This window comes from Antechinus flavipes, chromosome 4 (assembly GCF_016432865.1).
Source record: "Antechinus flavipes isolate AdamAnt ecotype Samford, QLD, Australia chromosome 4, AdamAnt_v2, whole genome shotgun sequence".
Lineage (NCBI taxonomy): Eukaryota > Metazoa > Chordata > Mammalia > Dasyuromorphia > Dasyuridae > Antechinus > Antechinus flavipes.
Genome location: NC_067401.1, coordinates 79326912 through 79344499, shown reverse-complemented (window position 1 = coordinate 79344499; position 17588 = coordinate 79326912). Strand labels below are relative to the sequence as shown.

Below are 17588 nucleotides of genomic sequence, written 5' to 3'. Positions count from 1 at the left end.
AGAATCTGTAATTTCAGAGGTTATAAAATGTATACACAAACATTTATGGTTCAAATTAAAAAATATTTCAACACAGTTGAATATTTGGGCAAAGAATGGACCAATATTCTATTATTGCTTCAAAGGGAGAAAAATAATTTCCACTCTGAAAAGATTAGAAAAGGTATTCTGGAAGTATAACATGAAGGTTGAAAGAGGGAAAGGTTTTAATGAGCAGAGGTAAAAGTGATTACATTTGTAACTCCAAATGTAGCATTTTATTTCCTATCCTGAAGCACAAGTCCCTCCTCTCATTCCCCATTAATTGGATGTTACAAAAGTTACAGGACATGAACCTCTACTCCTCATTATATAGCAAGTCCCTGCCCCCAAGGAGCTTACATTCTTTTTGGAAGAAGATAAACTTCACCCTTGCTTATTCCTTGGGGTCCCTGTGGATTTTGGTTTTCTAATTTAAGTTTCATTTCTCCAATTAATTTTCATAACAAATGCCCATCCATTTCTCAATAGTCCAAACCTCTTATTTTACAGATGGAAAGTAGAAGCCCAGATGGTTTTAAAAGACTTGCTTGAGATTATATTGGTAACTAAATGGCAGGCAGGAGACTAGAACTTATAGGTTCTTTGCACATTGAACATTTCTATTAGATCTGCATTTCAGGAAGGAGCAACAATAATAGTAAAGGGATTGCTCTTCAAGGGAGTTGAGGAAAAGGAAAATGTCTGGGCCACTAGAGTTCCCCTGGACCAACAGTGTTAAAAAGCAACATTCTCCAAAGGCTTTTGGGGGACTATTCTTAGGCTCCAATTCTTTCCATTGGGATATGGAGTGAATCATTAACTTAGAATATGAGAATTTTATTTACTAGTCAAGTCACCAGCATATTTTTACTGGTACAATTAATATAATAAACAACCACAACTAGGTCCACAATATAATAATGATTGTGTCATCTAACCTGCAACAATAATAAGATTATTAGAAGGAGCTAGGTAATAAAGTGTTTGTACATCATTCTCAAAGAGGACCACAATAGCATGAAGATGGTGTCATGACTTGAAAGTGAATTGGATTCTCCCTGTGCAGCGGGAGAACTGTTTGGTTCTGCAAATATGTATTGTATCTAGGATATACTGCAACATATTTAACATATATAGGACTGCTTGCCATCTTGGGGGGGGGGAGGAGGGAGGGAGGGGAAAAAACGAAACATAAGTGATTGCAAGGGATAATGCTGTGTAAAAATTATCCTGGCATGGATTCTGTCAATACAAAGTTATTATTAAATAAAATTAAAAAAAAAAAAGAAAGAAAGTGAATTGGATACAAAGTCACCAGTTTTACTGTCTCCTACAGAACCATCTGGATACAAAATGTAGATCAGGTTGAGTGCAAATGGACTAGGTTACAGTGGGAAGACTTTGAGCTAATGTCTTTCTCAGTTATCAATTCTTCAGAGGAACAGCCCATTCAGTGATTAAGACTAAGTAAAAATGAAGTAAAAATGGCTCCTTTTACCCAGTTCCATACTTCCCATCCAATCTGGAGGGGAAGACTCTCAGGGTTTTTGGCTAAAACAGAAATAACTGTTATTTAAATTCAGGTTGAACCATCAGAATTCCCCAACTGCCCCTTCCACTTCCCTTCCCCTTCCCCCCCCCCAAAAAAAAAAAAAAAAAAGACCAAGTAAAGATTGGGCTGGGATCTGTTGTTGGCCAATCAATGCAAACCAGAGTGGATGCAATGAATAGATAAAATACTGGACTAGAAAGTCAAGAAGACTTGAATTTGAATACTGCCTGCCTCAGATTCTTATTGTATGACCGTGCAAGTAATTTCATCTCCCTTAGTCTTAGTTTCCTCATCTGTAAAAAGGGGCTAATAATAGCACCAACTTAAAAGAACTATTTTCATTGAAAATAGAAATAACATATGCAAAGTGCTTTACAGACCTTAAAGTGTTATATATATGTATGATAAAACCTTACAAAAATACATTTACCCAAGAAGAAATCACACTATAAGATATAGAATGCTCATTTCGCTTTATTATTATTTTTTATTAAATATTGGTAGGATGATGTATTCATGATTATACTCCTGGTCATTTATGTAGCCATTTTTGTTCTAAGAAATCTAGTTCCTCAGAAAAAATAGCCAAATTTTATCACTGTTAAGGACCTTCAAGATCATTTAATTAGACTTCCTTACTTTACAGAAAAATAAGCTCATCTGGAGATATTTAGTGATTTGTCCAATGTCACATAGTTGCTTAGGGAGAACACTGAAATCAAATCCCAGATTCTCCATTTTTGCATCCATTATATTGTCAGTATACCATATTTTGTTTAACTTGGTCATAAAGAGAGGTCAGAATCATCAACTCTATTTAGAGATGGAGAAATTGAAGTATAATATCCTGTCCAAAGACATATGATCAGTCAGTGATAACACATGACTCAATCTGATAATCCTTTAATGAAGATAGGTGTTGCAATGGATAGACCCTTATCTATGGGCAAAACATTGAACCCTGCTTGCCTTGGTTTCTTCATCTATAAAATAAACTAGAGAAGAGAATAGCTAACCACTCCAGTATTTTTGCTAAAAAAATCCTAAATGGAGTCATAAAGAGTTAAACATAAAATGACTAAACAATAACAGTAAGATTTTGCCCAAATCATATAACCAATATCTTCAAAATTTTTAGAAATCAAGTTATTCATCTATGTATAGATTTAAATGAAATGTAATATTTCTTATAAAAGAAACTTACCTTGATCTTCAGGTCTCTAATTTCATTCTTCAAATTGAACATATACCCATCCAAATTTGTCTTGAATCTAATAATAGCATTATCCTTATTTGATTCATGAAATTTAAAAGTTATTTTAAGTTGCTTATATTTGAAAAGAAGAACATGAAGCAATGCAACTTGTTCTGGTGAAATAGTGACGTTGTAGCGTTTTGTGACTGAATACATTTGGGAGATAATATAATATTCTCTATCTAGTGAAGGCATTTTTGATGAAATATAATCTAAGAACGTCAAGTGTTCCACAAATTCTTCCACACCTGTGAGTTCACTGCTAAGCTTTAATAATGATGACTGGATAATCTGAAATAAAAAAATATTAATTTTAATTTGCAAATCCTGGGTCTTTACTTTTTTCTAGGCAATCGTTATATGCTTTTCTTATTAACATATATCCCATTTTCCACAGTGGCTTTTACAAATCTTTTCATTCCTCCTCAAACTTTCCAAGACTCCTACCTTCTCTCAAATGAAAATTTTATTTCATATTTTACAGAAAAAATTGAGATCATGTACTATGAGTTCTTCCCTTTCCTCTCTTCCTCATCATCTTATAACACTTTTAGGCTCTTTTCTACTATGTTTTCTTTCAAACTCTCTCACACAAAAAGGTGGCCTTATTTCCTACTTTTGCTTTTTATTTGTTCTCAATTACAAAAAAAATTTAAATATTCATTTTTTTTTAAATTTTGAGTTCCAAATTCTCTTTTTTCCTCCCATCCTTGAAAAGACAAGCAATAACCTTTCTCCTTACCAAGACAAATTCCTTTACTTGCACAAGTGAAAATATTCCTTCCCATCTTCTATAGAGGGTTACTCAATTCCATCAATTATCTTTCATCTTTATTGACTGGCTCCTTCCCTACCACTTAAAATATATCTTTGTCTTTTCTGTTCTCAAAAAATTCTCCTCTGATCCTTCTATTCCTGCTAACTATTGTTTTATATTTCATTTGCTTTTTGTGGCTAAATTCCTTGAGAAAGAAATCTGTAATATCTGTCTTCAGTTCTCTAGCTTCTCTCTTCTTAAACCCTTAACAAGCTGGTTTCTGCCCTCACCATTCCACTAAAACCACTCTGTTCAAAGTTACCAAAGATCTCTCTCAATTTACCTTATTCATTGATCTTTTCTCAGTTCTCTTTCTCCTTGACATTTCTCTTCCCAACTTGATACTCTCTTCTAAGTTTTCAGAACACTTCTTTTTCTTGCTACTCTCCTCCCATCTACTAGACTGCATCTTTTTGATCTCTGGCTAGATTTTCATTAAAGTCACCTACTTTTACCAGTGGTGTTTCACAGGACTCTGTCCTGGGCTCTCTTCACTTCTCTCTGTATTATTTGATCTGTAATCTCAGTTTCCATGGATTTAATGATCATCCTCTATGCTGATGATTCTCAAATCTACCTATTCTGCCCCAATAGCTCTGCTGGCCAACATCCTTTCAGATATCTCAATTTGGATGTCCAATAGACACCTTAAATCTGGCATGAGCAAAATTGAACTCATTACCTTTTTGCCTAAACCCTTATTTCTTTAAAACTTTAAAAGTATTACTGTCAATGGCACCACCATCCTCCCAGTATCTTATACTTAAAATCTAGGAATTATCTTTGATTCCCCATTATCTCTTATTTCCTGTATCCAATCTGTTGCCAATGTTTATCAATTTTACCTTTGCAACATCCCTTGAATAGGTTTTCTTCTCTCCTCTTATACTGTCACCAAGCAATAATACACATTTATTAAATGTCCACTATATATCAGGTACTTTATGAAACATTGGGGATACAAAAAGAGACAAAAAGCAGCCCTTGCCCTCAAGAAACTCAGAGTCTAATGGGAAAGGCAACAAGCAAACCAATAAATATAAACACACTATATACAGGATAAATAGGAAAAAATTAAAAGATAGACGGCAAGAGAGTCAAGAGGGATTAATAAAGTTCTTTGTAGAAAATAGTTGGGACTTGAAGGAAGCCAGAGAAGTCAGAAGGCAGATATGAGGAGGGAGAACATTCTAAACATGGGATATAATCAGAGAAAATATCTGGAGATAAGAGATGTTTTGTTTGTGAAACATCAGAAGCTATGACACTGAATCAAAGAGTACATAGCAGAGATTAAGATGTAAGGAAACTGGAAAGGTAAAGAAGGGATAGATGATGAAGGGATTTTAAAGGCAAACGGGAGATAGGGAGCCAAAAAAGTTTACTAAATGGTGGTGACATGATTGGATGACAGTGCTTTAGCAAAATTATTTTGGTGGCTGAAGAGGGAATAAATTGGAGCAACTTAAGGCAGGCCCTAGAAAGCCATTTTAATAGGTCAGGAAGGAGGGAAGGAAAAAAAGAAGGAAGCAAGGAAACAAGGAGAGAAGCAAGGAAGGATTTAAAGAAAAAAGGAAAGAGGGAAGCAAAGATCAAAGGAAAGAAAAAAGCAGAAAAGAAAGGAGGAAGAAAAATAAGAAAGGAAGAAAAGAAGTTGGGAAGGAAGGCGGGAGAAAACAGGAAAGTGATGCGTGCCTAAGCAGTAGCAATATCAGAAGGAAAAAGGGATATACCTGAGAAATAGTTCATAGGTGAAATTGGCTGACTTTGGCAACAGATTAGATATTAGAAGAGTGAGCAATGATAGTGAGGAATCAAAAACAACTTCTAAGGGAAGACAGTGTTGTCCTTGAAAGTAAAAGAGAAGTTGGATTAGGAGAAAAGTCAGGAAGAAGAGTGAGTATTTCTGGAAAAAGATAACAATTAAAAAATAAAGATATTTTAAGCGATTAAGAATAGAATGAGAGAAGTGAAGCAATATCTTGGTGAATACTTTTTATCACCTCATGCCTGGATCATTGCTATAGAATACTGGTGAATCTGCCTACCCTATGAGTTTCTCAGTTCCAATCTATCGTCCATTCAGCTACCATCTTGTATAAGAGCTTTCCCCATGTTCTCTATATTATTATTTTTTTATTAAAGCTTTTTATTTTTCAAAACATATGTGTGGACAATTCTTCAACATTAGCCCTTGCAAAATTTTGTGTTCCAGTTTTCCCTCCCTTTCCCCATGCCCTCCCCTAGATGGCATGTAGTCCAATATATGTTAAACATGGTAGAAATATATATTGAATCTAATGTATGCATACATATTTATACAATTGAGCTGCCCAAGAAAAATCAAATCAAACCAGTAAAAAAAAAAGAAGCAAAATAAAATACAAGCAAGCAACAACAAAAAGAGTGAAAATGTTATGTTGTGGTCCACACTCAGTTTCCATAGTCCTCTCTCTGAGTGTAGATGGCTTTCTTCATCACTGAACAATTGCAACTGGTTGAATCATCTCATTGTTGAGAAGAGCCACGTCCATCAGAATTGATCATTGCATAATCTTGTAGTTGCCGTGTACAATGATCTTCTGGATCTGTTCATTTCATTTAGCATCAGTTCATGTAAGTCTCTCTAGGCCTTTCTGAAATCATTCTGCTGGTTATTTCTTAAAGAACAATAATATTCCCTAACATTTATATACCATAATTTATTCAGCCATTCACCAATTGATGGGCATTCATTCAGCTTCCAATTTCTTGCCACTACAAGAAGGACTGTCACAAACATCTTTACACATGTGGATCCCTTTCCCTCCTTTAAAGATCTCTTTGGGATATAAGCCCAGTAGAAACACTGATGAGTCAAAGGTTTGATAACTTTGTTAACAGTTTGATAACTTTTTGAGTATAGTTCCAAATTGCTCTCCAGAATGGCTGGATCCATTCACAATTCCACCAACAATATATCAGTGTCCCAGTTTTCCCACATCACCTCCAACATTTGTCATTATCTCAGAGTTGTCTTAATTTTCATCTCTCTGATCAATAGTGATTTAGAGCACCTTTCCATATGACTAGAAAGAGTTTCAATTTCTTCATCTTAAAATTGTCTATTCATAACCTTTGATCATTTATCAATTTCCATGTTCTCTTAAATACTAGTGTCTTATCTTTGTTGTTTTCAATTTATACTGTAAATAATGCTTTTTAAAAATAGCTGTTTATTTGCTTATTTTCTCCATCAGATTGTGAGCTCCTCATTGGCAGATATTGTATTTTGTCTCTTTTAATATGACTATTTCTTACCATAGTGTGTAGCACACAGTAGGTGTCTAATAAATGCTTATAGACTGACTATACAAAGAAAGGATAAGGAACCTCAACCTCTGGCCAGAATTTCTAGATGAGTTTAACTCTAAGACAGACAATGAAGAATTAACGTGAAATGTAAAAATGTCTATTCAACAATCCTGCAAAATATATATTGGCTTGATGTTTTAAATATGGTTACAAGAAAAACTTAAGTTGCTTAGTTATTGTTACTTAAGTTTTATTGTGTCAAATATATGAAGACATGAATATATGAAGAGTTTGTCTGATAAAAAGAAGAAATAGTTTGCAATAACAATAGCTGGCATTTATAGTGTCTTAAGTTTTGTCTTGTGCTTTATTCACATTAACTCATTTAACCCTCATCATAACCCCATATGGTAGTTGTTATAAAAAGTAAATTTTTATGTAAAGATAATTAAAACAAGTTGTAACTACTGCCCTCTTTTGTGTAAACAGCTTGACTCCAAAAATGTGCAGAAAAAAAGAAGTTTATGAAAAAATTGCTAAAATTAAAATGTGAAGAAACACAGTCTTTACCTAAATGTGGAAAAGACAGATAATTAGGCAGGTAATATAAAAACTACAGGCTGGGTGATGCTTCTTTCAATTGAGCCTCCCTCAACATTGATTATCAAGTAAGAATGGAAAAAATGGGATTGCTAAATCAGCATTACTTTTAATAATTCCTCCATTTGATGCTATAGTCTGTTTCATATTACTTCTTTATCTTCAATTGTATCATCCTAATTCCTGCTGTTTTTACTAAATCAATTTGATCAAGCATTAGTGGCTTCAAGCTAGGAAACTTAAACAACAGAAAACATGTTGTGGCCATAAGCATCACAAATTGTAATTCCCACATTTCCAACAATGTCATAAAGTTTAAGAAAGTTAGGTACAGGAAGTCACACTTTCATGTATCTAGCAATGAAACAAATATTGTTAAATAGGTTATGTATGTAAAGTAAGGCAAATCACAGACCAAGCTATTTAGAGGGCTCACCACATACTAATTTTAGTATGGAAATTTACATATAAGTAAAATTATCAAGAAAATTCAGTAAAAATAAATACTATGAAACAAAAGATCAAAGTAATGATAATAATTATTAATAGTAAATAACTTCAATTCTCCTTGTAACCTGCTAACGCACTCCCAATGTTCAGTTAATAGCACATTTCATCTTGAGTCTGAGATGTTTCACATTGTTGGTTGGTCCTTGGAAGCATTTTCCCTTGGACATTCCAGAATAGGCCTTGTTCCTAGGACAGCCATGAGAGGGTTTTTTTTTTTTTTAACCAATAAATTTGCTTTTTTGGTTCCAAGTAATTTTGAGCAATTCTAGGTAATTCTACTAAAATCTGGCAGCAACAGGACTCAATACAATTTAATAAAATCTCTCAAATTTGCTTTTTCCAATAACTAGCTTGTGTGGTTAAAAAAAACAAAAACAACAACAATAACAACAAAAACCTCAAGTCTCATGATTCTAATCCTATTAACAATAAAGCTATAAGAACAGTATCAAATTAGGAATCCATAATTGACCTGAAACTTTACAAAATTTTTGTTATTACATGGCACTTGTTGTTTCTACCTGTCTTTTTCACAATTATCAATGCAATTTTAAATGTAAAGTCCTGAACTCAATTTTCAGAACTTGTAATTATATCATGCTCAAAGGCTATAGATATATAATCATCTGATATTGTTGCTTTCTCACAATTTTCTTACTCCAACTAATTCCCCACTTAGAAAGAGGAGACACTTTAAGGATCTAGTCCTATATATGAATATACACCTACCAGCATTCATTGATGCTTCTTATCCCTAAGTTCAATAGTTACACCTATGAATTTGTTTTAAAGATTCTTATTTAAAGAAGATTTGGGACTAACTTAATTAATTCTAAATTATATACAGAGAGACAAGCAGTCTTAGAAGCCCATTAAGGCTGAAAACAAAAGAGGTTTCTGACAAACCACAGAAATTAATAGACTTATATTTTTGTTTCGCTGGTTTCTTTATTTGTGTAAAATCATTCTCTCAATTCTGAAACAATGAGATACTTCAGAGACTTATATTTATACATAGATCCGTATGTGTATGTATATTTATTAATACATATATGTATTATATATGTATTGGCAAATAGATGAAAAGTTTAAGCACTAATTCACTTAGTTGCTTAGCACATAAAATAACTACAAATTCAAATTGAAAATAGCAAGATGTTTCATACTTTCAGCTATTATATAGTAAATCAAGAGATATTGTGACAAAAATCATTATAAAAATATGTGTGCATGTAAACACATTTCTAAGTATAGATAGCTATAAATATAGAGACAGGTATATAAATTACATTTTTTCTTGTTATCGTTAGAAAAAATTGCTTTTAAAGTAGGAAGGACATGGATATAACAGCAACAAAAATGATTCTCCAGGCCTAAGCCTAAGGGCACAGAGTGACTCAACCTTATGTTGAGGATTTATCTACTAGGATGTACATACATACTCTCCCTTCCAGAGTTTATGTTTATATCATGTCTATGTATGTCTGTGTATATATACATATATATCCACCTAATCTACATATGGATGTGTGAATGGATATGTCTTATGAATATGCATATATATTTGCCAAGATATTTGATTTCTGTCATAATAAAGATTTTAGAATAGCTAATATATAATAAAATTCCACCTCATTCAAAAAGTATCCATAGCTAGGCTCAGAATTAATTAGATAGAAAACATTCCTGTTTATAAAGGAAATAATACATTGGAATATCAAGAGATTCCTACAAGGTCATCTCCTTCATCTACCTACACACAAACATCGACCTGAAGTAATTCAGAGATAGTCTCCCTTTGAGCAGTATATAGCATTTCCCTTGAATGATAGTTTACTGATTTAATGATCAATAAGATAATTATACTTGAATTAAAAATTTGTAACAATATCAATTACAATTCCATCATGTTTTTCAGAAAGTCCAATAATTCTTAGATTGTCTCTCCTAGATCTATTTTCCAGGTCAGTTGTTTTTCCAAAGAGACATTTTACATTTTCTTCTATTTTTAATTTGTTTGGTTTTGTTTGACTTATTCTTGAAGTTTCATTGAATCATCCATTTCCATTTGTTCAATTCTAATTTTTAGTGAATTATTTTCTTCAATTAGTTTTTTTTAAATCTCCTTTTGCATTTGGACAATTGAGGTGTTTTGTTCATTGATTTTCTTTCCATTTCACAAATTCTGTTTTTCAATAAATTGTTTTTTCCCTCATATCTATTTTATGAGTTATGTGCTTTTTCCAGTTCATCAAATCTATTTTTTAAGGAGTTTTCTTCAGATAATTCCTGTTTTTCCTTTTCCATACCCTCTTGCAAAGATCTCATTTCCTTTCCTCATTTTTCTTCTCTCTTTTAAGCTAATTTTTGAATTCTTCCAAGAGAATTCTTCCAAAATGGTGACCAACTCACATCACCTTTGGGGGCTTCATCTGGAGCCCCCAAATCAGCTCCAAATTTGCCTTTAGGAATCTCAGGGTTTAAGTTCTGTTCTTCTTTTTCTCTATACAAGCTATCTATGGCCAGAGTTCTTTTGGGATTTTTTTGCTCGTTGTTTTAAAGGCTGATGTCTGCTCTTAAGGCAGAGGAGTGACAGCTACTTTAATTTGTCCTGGGCCTGGTGCTGCTGACTGACTTCCAGTGCTGGGTAGGCACAGCAAGGCCCCACATTCTTCTGGGGTTCAGTTGTATTTGTAGTTACATTGGTTATCTTACAGATAATGTGCTGAACCACTGGCTTATAATCTGGACAGAGTAGCCTAAGAGCCTTGCAGTAGATTCCTTGATGCACAGGTGCCACAATGCCTTCACTCCCCACCTCAGCTCCTTGCTCTGGGCTCCCTCTGCTACAGTCTGGAGTAGCAGCCTCTCCCCTGCCCAATTGAAACAGACCATTTCTGAAATTATTGCAAAGTATCTTCTTCTGGAAATTTGTTGTACTCCAAATATTTATTCACTCTAAAACCAGTTCAGAGGTTTAATCTGCTGTTAACTTGAGGAAAGTTTGGAGGAGCTCAGATAGAGATATGTTTACTCTCTGCCATCTTGGCTCTGTCCCCCAACCCCTATAATTCCAAGAGATTTTAACTCAAATAGCAAGTTTCACTAATTACACCTTAGGGGTAAGTACAATCATTATTTTCACTATCTTATTGCAATAATAAAAAGTTTACCAAGCCTTTACAAAAAATGAACATACTTTCCTTCTTTTTTTTCTTCCCCAGGAGTTTTAACCTCATCCTAGTATAAAAATAAATCATTAAAATAAAAAACAAAAACCAACACTGGCCAATTACTGTAAACCTCCATACTAACAGATAACCATCTCTTAAAGTATTATATTATTTCATTTTGCCCATTAAGATAAGAATAAAAGTTTAAGACTGGAGTTTGTTGAAACTATGTTAGCTCAAGATGCAACTTTATGTTATTCCATGTATAATTTCACAATTTTCACAACATAGTAACAACAAATAACATTTTGAACTTTTAAAATATAATAAAATGTGTACATGCATTTAACTGAATGCCAAATAGCATCAATTTATTTGAATGGAGCTCTGAATCCTTTTATATAGAAGTCACTTCATTTTATTGCTTTCACCATTTTATATTGATCATATCTAAAATTCAGTATATATTATCAAACATGGAACAATTATATCTAATTAAAATAAGTAACACTACTGGGTTGCTGCTGCTGAGAGAGAGAGAAAGAAAAAGAGAAAGAGAGAATGAAGGGAAGGAGGGAGGGAAGAAAAAAGGAAGGAAGGAAGGACATTTTATTTCTTTGCATTAATGCCAAATAAGGAATATATTTTACTTTAAGTTTTGATTTATCACAATGGTACCAATAGAAGAGCACATATCACTTAAAATGAGAGCAGAATAAATCCATTCATATCTTAATCTATACTTACAATGGAATCATAATGAATCTCAATTGTCCCAAAGGTCATTTAGTGGGTAAGGACATTAAATTACAGGGCCAACTGCTTTCAGTTAGTCAAATGACAAAAATTTAAAATGATTATCTTGAATTTTTTGTCTTTATGAGGGGACAGCAACCCTTACACAAATTAAAATCAGAGACTCTCAAGGTAAAAAGCAAAAAGTGATTTATTACAATCTCATGAAAAAGGGCAACTCCCAACAGACAAGGTGGCAGTAGAGGAGTGCAAAGTATAAACTGCAGAATACACGATTATATAGAACCTAACCAGAAGTCTACATGCCCCTCTCCGGGACTTCTTCTCTCATTGTCTAAGGGAGTACAGGCTTCCACACTAAATATAGAAATCTATCACAGAAACAAAAGAATATTATTAAATAACAAACTCTTTACCCATTAAGTACTTAAATGCCAATTAAAAGGTGGGGGGACAGGAGGGAAATGTTTATCTAAGGTAATGGAACACCTGAAGTTTGTAGCAATAGCTCAACTTGTTATTGCAAAGTCTCAAATCAGAGGTCTTATGAGAGGTCTTCACTGAGTTTATCTCATTTATCTTTTAAAATCAATGAAGATTTTATGAAACATGGAAACTGCAAACATAACTTCTATTATGTGGTAATGAAATTATGAATATATATTCTATACATAAATCCAAGGACAGAATTTTAATGTTGTATCTTCAAAAAAGTCCATGAAAGTTTATTATAGTTTCCATATCATAAAAAATAACAAGATAAAATTTCTCATATCTTCCTTATCTAAGATTTTTTAAAAAAACGAATCTTTTCCCAAAACTCTAAAAAAAACCCCAAACTTTAACAAAGACTAAAACTATCTTCACCTTCTACCTAGTTTATTTTTAATTTCTACTTGCTTAAAATTTTTCTCTTTCTTTCATTTCTAAAGAAATTCCTTTAATGTTTATTTTCTAATCACATCCCTTCTACCTATAGAAATAATCTGCACTTGACTGAAATTTTTAAAATCTGTCTCTCCAATTTGACCAAAGTCATAAGGGGAGAGGAATTCTCCTTTTACATTTTTATTTTTAAAAGCTTTAAAAATTCTATTTCAGCCCTTCTGAAAGGTATTCCTATCCCCATTATCCACAACAGTATCTGGGTCCAGGTTATGGTAGGGGAGGAATAGGTTGGACTTTTCATAAGATAAGGAAGACAATTGCTATGTTAAAAGCCTTACTCAATAGTGCTGAAAGTCTCATATTTATCTAGGCTATTGATCTTCAAATCACATTTAGAATGCATATTTAATTCTAATGCCTAAGGTTCTATCCTTTATATGGCTAACATTTTTCTCTCCATAATATAATTTTTCCAGTTTCTAACCACGTCTTACTATTCTATTGCAGATACAACTGGCAGGATTTTTCTAAGCTTTTACAGCTTGTCTATTAGGAAGTTCTTGGAAGACTTTCTCATCTTTCTCCTTTTAGGAATACTTCTATTTTCATGCACACGAATATGAGACTATCTACTTAATATGACTCTTTTTCTTTTCTTCTGCCTTCCCTTCTTTGTGCACAAATGAAAAAAAAATCAAAATTTGTATTTTAGGATCCATTTCTCTTTTATCTATTTTAAATTTTGGGAAGGTAAATTCTGTATCTCTTCTAACTAATCACAGGGGTCTGCTCAAGTCCACTATCAATTAATATCTGATTTCCAGCTCGTGGAGGTAGAGCAAGCTCTCCCACAGTAAAAGCCTTGGGTGAAAGCCCTCAAAATTCTGATTGGCTCACTTTGTTAAAAGGAAAAGTCTTTGTGTCTTGATTAATGAGGCAAAACTCAGAAAAGGAAAATTAAAAAAATATTTATTATAAAATATGTCAAGGTAGCAACATATTCACTAATTGATCACTGGTTCAAAATGGGGTTCAAAATGAAAGTAGCTTTATTGATAAATTTTGCAACGAGATAAAGACAATTCAGATAAATATAAATCTAAGGGACTGAGCCATTGAATCTCACTTCTTCCCTAATTATCATCCTAAGAAAATGATAGATAAAGGGAAAGGGCTTCTTTTTTGCTGGCTAACAAACAGGTAAGGGATGAACCCTATGTATGGATGGCAAGTGGTACAAAAGCTGCAGTCTAATACTCCCCCAAGAGTCTCTCTCAGCACTAATTGACAAGCAAGACTAAGAACAATGGGATCACCGAACCAGCAAAACTTTCTATAACAAAAAGTGAGCCGAATTCATAAAACTCTCTAATGTATGTGTATTCTAAGAACTGTGTGAGAACTGTGTGTATTCTAATACCATCTTGATTTGATAGGGAAAAACAGAAGAAAAAAAGGGCAGCTACTTTTGAGTGACTTAAGTTAAATAGATAATGTAGAGGGAAGAGCTAGGTAGGGTTATCTAAATTGCCCAGGAAGTCAGTGTAACAAGTTTTGCTTTTAAGTTTTGCTTTGCTATAACAACATACTGAGATCTAATCAAATGACAGCAAATTAAGTTGCATGAATAGTTGCCTACCTGTACTGTTCAGAGATCCATCTGGAGAGTTTTACAAGTTCTCTGATTTACAGAAACTGTTTATTATTGCAATAGCATCCTTTAAGGAAGATTGTTAGTTTAAAGAAATTGGTAAGGCTTTACCACTTCAAGAGTAAAGAAGGAGCAGAATTTCAGTTAGTCAATCAATAAATAGTAATTAAGTACTCCTTTTGAATTAATTGTCTTAGGAAGATTCCTAAAATCACCTGGCAGGATAAGATACCAGACACTGAGGTCCTTTCTTTTATTTATGTGTGTGTATGTGTGTATGTATATTAATATTTTCTCCATTATTTTCTTAAGTTTGTTTTTTTTTAATAATAGCTTTTTATTTTTCAAAATACATGCCAAAATAGCTGCAACATTCACCCTTGCAGAGCCTTGTATTCAAAATTTTTCTCCCTATCTCCTGCCTCCCCTGGACAGCAAATAATCCAATATAGGTTAAACACTGCAATTCTTCTAAACACATTTCCACGCCAGAAAACTCAGACCAAATAGGAAAAAAAATAAGAAAAAAACAAGTAAGCAAACAACAACAACAACAAAGGTGAAAATACTTTGTTGTGATTCACATTCAGTCCCCACAGTACTATTTCTGGGTGCAGAAGGCTCTCTTCATCAAAAGTCTTTTGGAATTGGCCTGAATCATCTCATAGTTAAAAAAAAAAAGCCAATTCAATCACCATCACATAATCTTGTTGTTGCTGTGTACAATGTTTTCTTGGTTCTACTCATTTCACTTAGCATCAGTTCATGCAAATCTCTCCAGAGCTTTCATAAATCATACTGGTGATTATTTTATAGAACAATAATATTCAATTATGTTCATACACCATAACTTACTCAGTCATTCTCCAACCAGTTCCCTGTCACTACAAAAATACTGCTACAAACATTTGTGCACATATGGGTCTCTTTCCCTTTTTTATGATCTATTTGTGATACAGACTCAGTATTGAGACTGCTAGATCAAAGAGTATACATAATTTGATAGCCCTTAGAGCATAGCTCCAAATTGCTCTCCAGAATGATTAGATCATTTTGCAACTCCACCAACAAGGTATTAGTGTCCCAGTTTTCCATCACCTCCATGATCATCTTTTCCTGTCATCTTAGCCAGTGTGAGAGGTATAAAGTGGTACCTCAGAATTGTTTTAATTTGCATTTCTTTAATCAATAGTGATTTAGAGCATTTTTTCCCTTTTTTCTTTTTATTAAAACTTTTTATTTAAAAACATATTCATGGGTAAATTTTTCAAAATTGACCCTTGCAAAACCTTGTGTTCCAAATTTTCCCCTTTCCCCACTCCCTCCCCTGTATGGCAGGTAATCCAATACATGTTAAGTATGTTAATATATATGTTAAATCCAATATATGTATACATATTTATATAGTTATTTTGCTGCATAAGAAAAATCAAATCAAGAAGGAAAAAACTGAGAAAGAAAATAAAATGCAATAACATCAAGAGTGAAAATACCACATTGTGGGCAACATTCAATTCCCACAGTCCTCTCTCTGGGTGTAGATGGCTCTCTTTGTCACTGAACAATTAGAATTGGTTTGAATCATCTCATTGTTGAAGAGGGCCATGTCCATCAGAATTGATCATTGTACAATCTTCTTGTTGCTGTGTATAACGATTTCCTGATTTTGCTTATTTTACTTAGCATCAATTCACGTAAGTCTCTCCAACCCTCTCTATATTCATCCTGCTGATCGTTTCTTATAGAACAATAATATTCCATAACATTCATATACCATAATTTATTCAGACATTCTCCAACTTATGGGCATTTATTCAGCTTCCAATTTCTTGCCACTACAAAGAAGGCTAACAAACATTTTTGCACATGTGGGCCCCTTTCACTCCTTTAAGATCTCTGTAGGATGTAAGCCCAGTAGAAAGACTGCTAGATCCAAGAGTATACACAGTTTGGTAAGTTTTTGAGCATAGTACCAAACTGCTCTCCAAAACGGCTGGATCCATTCATAATTGTACCAACAATGTATCAGTGTCCCAGTTTTCCCACATCCCCTCTAACATTCGTCATTATCTTTTCCTGTCATCTTAGCCAATCTGACAGGTGTGTAGTAGTATCTCAGAAGTTGTCTTAATTTTCATTTCTCTGATCAATAGTGTTTTAGAGCACCTTTTCATATAACTAGAAATGGTTTTAATTTTTTCATCTGAAAATTGTCTGCTCATATCCTTTGACCATTTATTAATTAAAATACGAACAAAAAAGCAGAAAAAAAAAGAGCCCTGGCCATAAAGAGAGAAAATCAGAGCACAAACTCAAAATAAGACAGCAATGGCAAAATGCCAATAATTAACTACCTAGGAAAAATGAGCAAAAAAAGACCTATTACAGTTGAGGGAAAGAAAGGAGGGTGATGAGCATTGTGTGTGATAAGACAAAAAGAAATGGAAGGAATTAGAGTAGGCAACGAGGAAACAAAACTATCACTCTCTATAGATGATATGATGGTATTATTAAAGAATCCTAGAGAATTAATTTAAAAACTATTATTAAACAGCAGGTCTTAAAAACTATTTGATACTGACTAAAAATAAAATGGTGGAACAGTGAAATAGGTTAGGTACAGAAGACCCAATAGTCAATGACTATAGTAATCTATTGTTTCATAAACCCATAGACTCCAGTGTCTGGGATAAGAACTCACTATTTTTTGGTTAGATTTGTTTAAGTATGAACATAGGTATGTTGAGGATCTTCATCATTATAGTTCTACTGCCAATTTGTACTACTAACCCATTAATTTTCCTTTAAAATTTATATCTTATCATATTTATTGCATATATATTAAGTATTTATATTAATTCCTTATCTATAATAGAGTTCAGCATAATGAATCTTTCCTGTTTGTCTCTTTGAATAAAGTCTTTTTTTCCCTTTGCTATTGCCTTAGATGAGATCATGATTACTACTTGTGCTTTTTTGTCTTCAGCAGAAATATGATAGCTCCTCCTTGTAATTCTGTATGAATCATTATGTTTTGGATGTGTTTCTTATAAACAAGAATTCATATCGGC

The 17588-nt window shown here is 33.2% G+C and overlaps 1 protein-coding gene across 1 annotated transcript in view; it reads right to left on the bottom strand.

Annotated features, from left to right (window-relative positions):
* DNAH14 (dynein axonemal heavy chain 14) overlaps positions 1-17588 on the bottom strand; it is a 386173-nt gene that overhangs the window by 270435 nt on the left and 98150 nt on the right. The window contains exon 18 of the mRNA XM_051996560.1: positions 2778-3119. Coding sequence (XP_051852520.1) covers positions 2778-3119 — 342 coding nt within the window. The remainder of the gene's footprint in view (positions 1-2777; positions 3120-17588) is intronic.